Genomic DNA, 11,088 nt, shown 5'->3' with positions numbered 1-11,088 from the left:
GAAATATGACAATATAATCAAAATGAAAATGATAAGAATAAATGAGTGAATTATATAACAAAATATTAAAAATGTTAAAAAATTAGAAAGTTTTAATTAAAAGGTTACTAAAAACAGAATTAATTACCCATATGATTGATTATACACTAACACACTAAAAACGATTTTATCGAAAAAGTGTTTTTATAAAAATTTTTTCATAATTTCATACATTTTTATATATGAAGCCAAATTTTAATAAGATACCTTTAACAATCTAATACTTTAACTATGCTTACTGAACAAAAACATTAACAATAAGTTTCATGTTAGAACCTTGTTTTTAATCCGTTTTTTTATTATATTTTCCAGTTCGTCTACAGATCACGTACATTACATACTAACTCTTTCGTGAAAGGTTGTTTAGTTGATAAAATTGTGAAAAACAACTATATAAATAACGGTTTTAATATGTACTGCATTACCATATCCTCACAATATGGATTATTATTTTTTGTATTTTTCATCTTAGGATGGGCAAATTGTAAGTACTTTTTAATTTTAATTTTCAAATATATTATTGCATATTTTAGACTTTTAAATTATTTTAGTTCAACTGAATGAAGACAAAAACTATAGCGTATATGTATGGATTTTTTTTTATTTAGGATAAAAACATGATTTTTATTGATGTAATGCCTGGTTTTTAGACTCTGCCAATACATATGTGAACATCAAATTCAGAATATTATAACATGTAGTAAAATAATAATTATGCATAATATTTTAGGACATGCACATAGTTATTTCTCTACTAAAGAGCAAATTTCGATGATATAAAATTCTGTTCCCACAATGTCATTGTCAGAAGAAATTGTATTACCTTCTGGTAGCAGTTTAGATTATACTTTGGAATGTGGAAGCAATACCGAGATTGACAAATCAAGTATAATAAACGACCGCAAGGCCGCCAGTCCAAAGTTATTGCAAGTTTCAACTATAGGAAAAGTAAGAAATGAATTAGATATTTTCTTATCAATATATACTATATACTAATTTTAATATTGTTTATATCTAAAAAATATTAAATTTTCAGTATAACTTACATGATAGCCCATTGCAGCTGTCTGACTCAGAAGCAGAAGATGATCCTTTGCCATGTATTGAAGAAGAGCATATTGAATCACAATGTGATCCTGGTGATAATACACAGAACGGTATGTTATTTTTACATATATATATATATATATATATATATATATATATATATATATTTTGTAGAGTTTCGAACAAGAATCCAAAAATAATACAAAATAAAAAACAAGAAAAGTTTTTAAAAAAACAATTTCTTTATTTAATTATTTGTTTATTGTCGACGTTTCGGAACTAGGTACGTTCCATCTTCAGGACATCTGTCAAGAAACATGATCTTGATGAGATTTTAGGAAACAATATGTTTAGGAAAAGAAAATAGATTTTTCTTAAATAATGAATTAATTGTAAAAAAAAAATATAATAATGTACAGAAATATGATAATATGTTCAAAATGAAAATGATAAAAATGATAAAAATAAATGAGTGGATTATCAGAACAGGATATTAAACATAATAGAAAATTTTTTGAAAGTTATGGAAATTTTTTTTTTTTTTTTTTAAGAAAAGGTTAATGACAAAGTTGAATTAATTACCTGTATGTTTGTATATTTGTTTGCATTTTTTCACTAAACAAGCTTTTTTAACCAAAATGAATTTGTGAGTTAATTTTCCGCCGAATAATTAGATTTTGTAAATCAAAATTACTAAAAGATTTGTCTTTTTTAAAATTATTATTTGAAAACACAAATAATATTGTTCTCTGGATGTTGTTCGATTGGCTTTTGAAAATTAACTAATTGAAACTGGTGTGTCCTTTGTAACACGTGTAAACACTTGAAACGAGAGATGTGAGATTGTATGTGTGTGTTTTTATATGTTAGGGTGTGAATACTTAAATTGTTGATCTTAAAAGGAAGTCGATATTAATTGTTTGTCAAAAAGTGTAAAAAATTTAAATATGAATCATGTAATAGGTTGTGATCTGATCTAATGTTGACACTGTTAGAAACATTTATGAGAATGAGACAACTCTCCGTGAATAACCTTCTAAAGATGCAACTTTCATGATATAAAATCTTTGGAGTGAAATTAAATGAATGGGCGTTTTCTATAGAGTGTTGTACTAAGGTACTTTTGAAATTTTTTTGTTTATATTTCTGTACATTATTATATTTTTTTACAATTAATTCATTATTTAAAAAAAATCTATTTTCTTTTCCTAAACATATTGTTTGCTAAAATCTCATCAAGATCATGTTTCTTGACAGATGTCCTGAAGATGGAACGTACCTAGTTCCGAAACGTCGACAATAAACAAATAATTAACTAAAGAAATTGTTTTTTTAAAAACTTTTCTTGTTTTTTATTTTGTATTATTTTTGGATTCTTGTTCGAAACTCTACAAAATATACACAAATCCAAGACTCTACCATTCAATATATATATATATATATATATATATATACATATATATATATATATATATGCCAAATACCGAATAGTAACCGAATATTCGGTGCAAGTCTAATAGGAATATATATTAAATATATATATATATATATATATATATATATATATATATTTTGTATGATTCTGAATTTGATGTTGACATATGTATTAACAAAGTCTAATAATCGAGCATAACATCAATAAAAAACATGAATTTCTTTCAAAAAATTATTTTAAATCCATACGTTTCGGCTATAATCCTAGCCTTCATTCAGTGGAAACTAAAATTAAAATTAAAAACTAAAACAATTGAATTGGAGTGAAAAGAAAAAATAAAATAGTAATTAGTACTTACAATTAGTTGATCTTAGTGTTAAATTCGAAAATTTTAATAATCCATGGTATTAGGATATGGTAATGCACTACACTATGTATTATAAACATTAACTTGAAATTACACAATATCTTCACAAAATACTGATTTGAAAAAATCACAAATGGATAGTGTGTTATTCGTAGACTGGTTGAAGATGTAATGGAGAAAGACATTTTTTTAAAAAATATTTTTACCAAGATTCTGCACATGTGTGGAACGAATTGTAAAACCTTTGCGCGAACGCTTTTATTGTTTTGTAAGAAATTTGGAAATGTTATCTAAATAGAAGAGATTTGTGTCGCACAGCGTGTTGAGTTCATTCCGTTCATTTATTGTCTTATTGTTATAAATAGTTAAAAAAGATCCCTCTATAATTCTTCGTTTAAATAAATTTTGTTCAAATTTATTTATTTTGTCCGACTGTACTACAATTTGAACAAAATTTATTTAAACGAAGAATTATAGAGGGATCTTTTTTAACTATTTATAACAACAAGACAATAAATAAACGGAATGAACTCAACACGCTGTGCGACACAAATCTCTTCTATTTAGATAACATTTCCAAATTTCTTACAAAACAATAAAAGCGTTCGCGCAAAGGTTTTACAATTCGTTCCACACATGTGCAGAATCTTGGTAAAAATATTTTTTAAAAAAATGTCTTTCTCCATTACATCTTCAACCAGTCTACAAATAACACACTATCCATTTGTGATTTTTTCAAATCAGTATTTTGTGAAAATATTGTGTAATTTCAAGTTAATGTTAATAATACATAGTGTAGTGCATTATCATATCCTAATACCATGGATTACTAAATTTTCCCAAATTAACACTAAGATCAACTAATTGTAAGTACTAATTACTAATTTATTTTTTCTTTTCACTCCAATTCAATTGTTTTAGTTTTTAATTTTAATTTTAGTTTCCACTGAATGAAGGCTAGGATTATAGCCGAAACGTATGGATTTAAAATAAATTTTTGAAAGAAATTCATGTTTTTTATTGATGTTATGCCCGATTATTAGACTTTGTTAATATATATATATATATATATATATATATATATATATATATATATATATATATATATATATATATATATATGTATATATATGTATATTACAACAGTCCGATTTATATATATATATATATATATATATATATATATATATATATATATGTATATATATGTATATTACAACAGTCCGATTTGTATGGGCCAAAAAGTCGTTTAGGCACATATGATTTTTGGATAGAAGGGATTAAATTAAGATACTTTGCTGAAGAAAGCCATACCTCTCAAAAGGGCGTCCATTAATCACGTGAGCGAGTTTTTAAGTATTTTTGAACCCCCCCTCCCCCTTGGTAATCCATGGTGATATTCAAAATCACCCCCCTCCCCCGCCAAACATCACGTGTATTTTCAATTACGTGATAAAACTGTAATTTTTTAAAAAAAATTTTGAAAATGTTTGATTTTTCTTAAAAAGTCAGTTAAAAAATAAATACACGTGATATCTTACTATACCCCTCCCTCCCCCACGTGATATTTCGTAATTTTTTGCCAGACCCCCCCTCCCCCTAAAAACCTCACGTGATTAATGGACGCCCCCCAAATGAATTTTGATGTTCTGTGCATTGATCCAAACATCGGGGCCAAAAACTACTTTTTGACCGATTTAGAGTGCCCCAATCGCGTCCAAATGTATGACCGACCCCTACTAACTTTAGAAGGCCATGCTTTTGGTTCACCCCCTGGGACCACCCCTGAGAGGTCCACCATACAAAAATTTCGTCATTTTTGTTATTTTACATGACAAAAATCAGCAATTTATGGTTATTATAAACTTCATTTAATCATAATATATGTAAATAAAGCTATGTAAAACTTTAAATTATTGCTTGAAGTCTTTTTTGATTTCAAGTCTGAAAAATTTCGCACGGTTCTCGCATAGAAACACAGAGACAAAAAAAATTGGAAAAACATTTTGTGAAAAAGCTTTTTGTGTGTGTATGAATTAATATCCTAAAAAATGGTTTTAAAAAATTTTTTTTGCTGAATAAAATACCAAAAACTATAATTTTTTGCGATTTTTGTATGCGAGACGTCCAGGGTAGGTCCCAGGGGGTGAACCATGGGCATAGTCGGATCGGCTTTACAAAATTATTGGGGGTATATAATACATTTGGACGCGATTGGGGCACTCTGAATGGCAAGCGGTAATCTTGGGTCAGTGCACAGGATATCGGAAATTATTTTAGAAGTATCTTATTTTGATCCCTAGAATCCGAAAATCGTATGTGCCCAAGTGATATATATATATATATATATATATATATATATATATACATGTATATATATATACTAGCAAACCCGACAAACTCCGTTTCGCCACCAGATGGTTTCGTGAGAAAGATGAAGAAATTTTTTGTTTGTTTTATATTTGAAAAGGAAAAATTTGATCAGGAAAGAAAACCCGGCTTATTTTTATATATATAGAAGATAATCTATTTGCAATTATTTAAAACAATTATTGATTATTTTTAATACTCGAATTTTTTATTACGGTGCGTGAAGTTCCAGCAATTTGCATTAGGGCACGATGCCATGCACCACTAATTTTCTTAGCTATAAACCTTGCGGAGCCCAAGACCTTTCCAATGAATGCAAAATTGTCGAAATCGGTTCGTGCGTTCTGGAGTTATATCGTCAGGAAGGAAAACCCGACTTATTTTTATATATATAGAAGATAATCTATTTGAAATTATTTAAAACAGTTATCGATTATTTTTATTACTCGAATTTTTAATTACTGTGCATGAAGTTCCAGCAATTTGCATTAGGGCTAGATGCCATGCACAACTAATTTTCTTAGCTATAAACCTTGCGGGGCCCGAGACCTTTCCAACAAATGCAAAATTGTCGAAATCGGTTCGTGCGTTCTGGAGTTATTTCGTCAGGAAGGAAAACCCGACTTATTTTTATATATATAGAAGATAATCTATTTGAAATTATTTAAAACAGTTATCGATTATTTTTATTACTCGAATTTTTAATTACTGTGCATGAAGTTCCAGCAATTTGCATTAGGGCTAGATGCCATGCACAACTAATTTTCTTAGCTATAAACCTTGCGGAGCCCGAGACCTTTCCAACAAATGCAAAATTGTCGAAATCGGTTCGTGCGTTCTGGAGTTATTTCGTCAGGAAGGAAAACCCGACTTATTTTTATATATATAGAAGATAATCTATTTGCAATTATTGATTATTTTTATTACTCGAATTTTTAATTGCGGTGCGTGAAGTTCCAGCAATTTGCATTAGGGCACGATGCCATGCACCACTAATTTTCTTAGCTATAAACCTTGCGGAGCCCAAGACCTTTCCAATGAATGCAAAATTGTCGAAATCGGTTCGTGCGTTCTGGAGTTATATCGTCAGGAAGGAAAACCCGACTTATTTTTATATATATAGAAGATAATCTATTTGAAATTATTTAAAACAGTTATCGATTATTTTTATTACTCGAATTTTTAATTACTGTGCATGAAGTTCCAGCAATTTGCATTAGGGCTAGATGCCATGCACAACTAATTTTCTTAGCTATAAACCTTGCGGAGCCCGAGACCTTTCCAACAAATGCAAAATTGTCGAAATCGGTTCGTGCGTTCTGGAGTTATTTCGTCAGGAAGGAAAACCCGACTTATTTTTATATATATAGAAGATAATCTATTTGCAATTATTGATTATTTTTATTACTCGAATTTTTAATTGCGGTGCGTGAAGTTCCAGCAATTTGCATTAGGGCACGATGCCATGCACCACTAATTTTCTTAGCTATAAACCTTGCGGAGCCCAAGACCTTTCCAATGAATGCAAAATTGTCGAAATCGGTTCGTGCGTTCTGGAGTTATATCGTCAGGAAGGAAAACCCGACTTATTTTTATATATATAGAAGATAATCTATTTGAAATTATTTAAAACAGTTATCGATTATTTTTATTACTCGAATTTTTAATTACTGTGCATGAAGTTCCAGCAATTTGCATTAGGGCTAGATGCCATGCACAACTAATTTTCTTAGCTATAAACCTTGCGGGGCCCGAGACCTTTCCAACAAATGCAAAATTGTCGAAATCGGTTCGTGCGTTCTGGAGTTATTTCGTCAGGAAGGAAAACCCGACTTATTTTTATATATATAGAAGATAATCTATTTGAAATTATTTAAAACAGTTATCGATTATTTTTATTACTCGAATTTTTAATTACTGTGCATGAAGTTCCAGCAATTTGCATTAGGGCTAGATGCCATGCACAACTAATTTTCTTAGCTATAAACCTTGCGGAGCCCGAGACCTTTCCAACAAATGCAAAATTGTCGAAATCGGTTCGTGCGTTCTGGAGTTATTTCGTCAGGAAGGAAAACCCGACTTATTTTTATATATATAGAAGATAATCTATTTGCAATTATTGATTATTTTTATTACTCGAATTTTTAATTGCGGTGCGTGAAGTTCCAGCAATTTGCATTAGGGCACGATGCCATGCACCACTAATTTTCTTAGCTATAAACCTTGCGGAGCCCAAGACCTTTCCAATGAATGCAAAATTGTCGAAATCGGTTCGTGCGTTCTGGAGTTATATCGTCAGGAAGGAAAACCCGACTTATTTTTATATATATAGAAGATAATCTATTTGAAATTATTTAAAACAGTTATCGATTATTTTTATTACTCGAATTTTTAATTACTGTGCATGAAGTTCCAGCAATTTGCATTAGGGCTAGATGCCATGCACAACTAATTTTCTTAGCTATAAACCTTGCGGAGCCCGAGACCTTTCCAACAAATGCAAAATTGTCGAAATCGGTTCGTGCGTTCTGGAGTTATTTCGTCAGGAAGGAAAACCCGACTTATTTTTATATATATAGAAGATAATCTATTTGCAATTATTGATTATTTTTATTACTCGAATTTTTAATTGCGGTGCGTGAAGTTCCAGCAATTTGCATTAGGGCACGATGCCATGCACCACTAATTTTCTTAGCTATAAACCTTGCGGAGCCCAAGACCTTTCCAATGAATGCAAAATTGTCGAAATCGGTTCGTGCGTTCTGGAGTTATATCGTCAGGAAGGAAAACCCGACTTATTTTTATATATATAGAAGATAATCTATTTGAAATTATTTAAAACAGTTATCGATTATTTTTATTACTCGAATTTTTAATTACTGTGCATGAAGTTCCAGCAATTTGCATTAGGGCTAGATGCCATGCACAACTAATTTTCTTAGCTATAAACCTTGCGGAGCCCGAGACCTTTCCAACAAATGCAAAATTGTCGAAATCGGTTCGTGCGTTCTGGAGTTATTTCGTCAGGAAGGAAAACCCGACTTATTTTTATATATATAGAAGATAATCTATTTGCAATTATTGATTATTTTTATTACTCGAATTTTTAATTGCGGTGCGTGAAGTTCCAGCAATTTGCATTAGGGCACGATGCCATGCACCACTAATTTTCTTAGCTATAAACCTTGCGGAGCCCAAGACCTTTCCAATGAATGCAAAATTGTCGAAATCGGTTCGTGCGTTCTGGAGTTATATCGTCAGGAAGGAAAACCCGACTTATTTTTATATATATAGAAGATATATATATATATAAATATATTGTTAATGGTAAAATAAAATTTATTACTTTGATTATATTTACATAATAGTATTCTATTTATACAATAATACAAGGTATATTATTCCTTTGGGCAGGCAGTCGAAATAGAATGATTTTGTTGAAACTTCTTTCTTTTATACCATGATGGAGATACCCCCTCTTTCACTCCTAGATTGATATCCTCATCAAGTCCGCATTCTATATTTATAATTTTGTATTCTAACATATATATACGAGGTGTGTTCAAAAAGTACCCGGAATTACTAATAATTAAATTTCGCGGGTCTGGAGTGTCTGATTGTCAAAATTTTTTTTTTATTGTGTTGGTATACATGCCCCTAAAGTATGATGAAATTTTCAGCTATATTCACTGTTTACTTTGTCTGTGGTAGTCGCTAAAGGTTCGACGTGTTTTTCTGAGCTCGGCGATTTTTACAATGGAAGAATTGAAAAGTCAAAGAATTTGTATTAAATTTTGCGTAAAAAATGAAATAAAGTGTAACAAAGTGTGTGAAATGTTACAAAAAGCCTATGGTGAGTCTGCTATAAAAAAAACAAGTGTTTACGAGTGGTATAAGCGTTTTCAAGATGGCCGCGAAGACGTTGAAGATGACGAACGCTCCGGTCGACCCAGCACGTCAACAAACGATGAAAATGTGAAAGAAGTGGAAAAAATGGTTATGAATGATCGCCGAATCACAATTAGAGAAGTTGCTGATGAAGTTGGCATATCAATTGGCTCATGTCATAACATTTTTTCAAATGTTTTGGGCATGAAACGAGTGGCAGCAAAATTCATTCCAAAACTGCTAAATTTTGACCAAAAAAGCAATCGCATGAACATCGCTCGAGAGCTGTTAAATGACGTCAACAACGATCCAAGTTTGCTTGAAAGGGTCATAACTGGTGATGAAACATGGGTGTACGGTTATGATGTCGAAACCAAAGCCCAATCGTCCCAATGGAAGAGCCCAGGTGAGCCAAGACCGAAAAAAGCACGTCAAGTTCGATCGAATGTCAAGGTTTTGCTTACTGTTTTCTTTGATTATAACGGCATAGTGCATCAAGAGTTCTTACCACAAGGTCGTACGGTTAATAAGGAGTATTACCTTGAAGTGATGCGACGTTTGCGTGAAGCAATCCGAAAAAAACGCTCCGATTTATGGAAAAACAATTCATGGCTGTTGCACCACGATAACGCACCTGCTCACTCGTCGTTGCTTGTTCGTAATTTTTTGGCCAAAAACAATACCGTAGTCATGCCCCAACCTCCATATTCACCAGATATGGCTCCGTGTGACTTTTTCCTATTCCCAAAGTTGAAGAGACCCATGAAAGGACGGCGGTTTTCCTCGATTGAAGAAATAAAGGCCGAATCGCTGAGAGTGCTCAAGGACATATCAAAAAGTGAATATCAAGGGTGATTCGAAAATTGAAAAAAACGCTGGCATAAGTGTATTATATCTGGGGGGGACTACTTTGAAGGGGACCACATTAATGTAGACGAATAAATAAATATTTTTTTGAAAAAACGAAAATTACGAAAACTTTTTGAACAGACCATGTATATATATATATATATATATATATATATATATATATATATATATATATATATACATAAAATTTATTATGTGGAATATAAGTTTATGCCACAATTTATATTTTAGTCATAAATTAGGTAAACGCATAAAAATGTACTTGTTTCGTGCATCAGTTTTTACAAATTATCGTTTTTAATGAATTTTTTAAAATAGTAAACAATTTTGTCCATTTTTTATGTATATGACAATCTTCTAGAAAATTTTATCAGCTATAATTTTGCAGAATGTGAATTTGAGCTACAGTTTTTGGTTTAGGCACAAATTAGCTAAATATGAAAAAAATGATGACTTTATAAGACGAAATGTCACTCTGTTTTATTTTAAAATTTATTAAAGCGTTTACGTCGACATATTTTTAAACTTTAGATCATTTTGAAAAATTTTCTTAGAAAGTTTCAAATTTTGGTAATATAGTGTGAAATTAAATAAAATTATCTAAATTTTAATACTCTTAATTAAATTTGTGTGCATATAAAATTTTATAAATATTTAACTTTAAATTTAAAATTTGAATTCTATTAAAAAACGTTTCTTAGAACAAAATAAATTTTGATTACACAGTGTAAAACTAGATAAAATTATCTAAAATTTATTACTTTTAGGTAAGTTTGTGTATATACAAAATATTATAAAAATTTATTCTATATTTCAAATTTTAATGGTTCACTAAGAATGAATATGAAAAATTTTCTTAGAAACTATCAAATTTTATTTACAAAAACTAAAATTATCTAAGAGGAATAGTATCTCTAATCAAAATTTTATAAAAATTTTAAATTTTAATTCTATTGAAAAAAAATGATTATATGAGCATGGTAAAAATTTTCAAACTTTGGACAATTTTGAAAAATTTTCTTAGAAAGTAATAAATTTTGATTACACATTTTAAAACTAGATAAAATTATCT

General features: G+C 29.9%; 1 protein-coding gene across 1 annotated transcript in view; it reads left to right on the top strand.

The window, feature by feature from the left end:
• Positions 1–834: 834 nt before the first annotated feature.
• LOC113380817 (putative uncharacterized protein DDB_G0282133) overlaps positions 835–11,088 on the top strand; it is a 32,291-nt gene continuing 22,037 nt past the window's right edge. The window contains exons 1-2 of the mRNA XM_026619894.1: positions 835–987; positions 1,076–1,196. Coding sequence (XP_026475679.1) covers positions 835–987; positions 1,076–1,196 — 274 coding nt within the window. The remainder of the gene's footprint in view (positions 988–1,075; positions 1,197–11,088) is intronic.

This window comes from Ctenocephalides felis, unplaced genomic scaffold (genome assembly GCF_003426905.1).
Source record: "Ctenocephalides felis isolate EL2017-DRISC unplaced genomic scaffold, ASM342690v1 CF-g0.4_SCAFFOLD_02387, whole genome shotgun sequence".
Lineage (NCBI taxonomy): Eukaryota > Metazoa > Arthropoda > Insecta > Siphonaptera > Pulicidae > Ctenocephalides > Ctenocephalides felis.
This window is presented reverse-complemented; position numbering and strand designations above follow the sequence as displayed.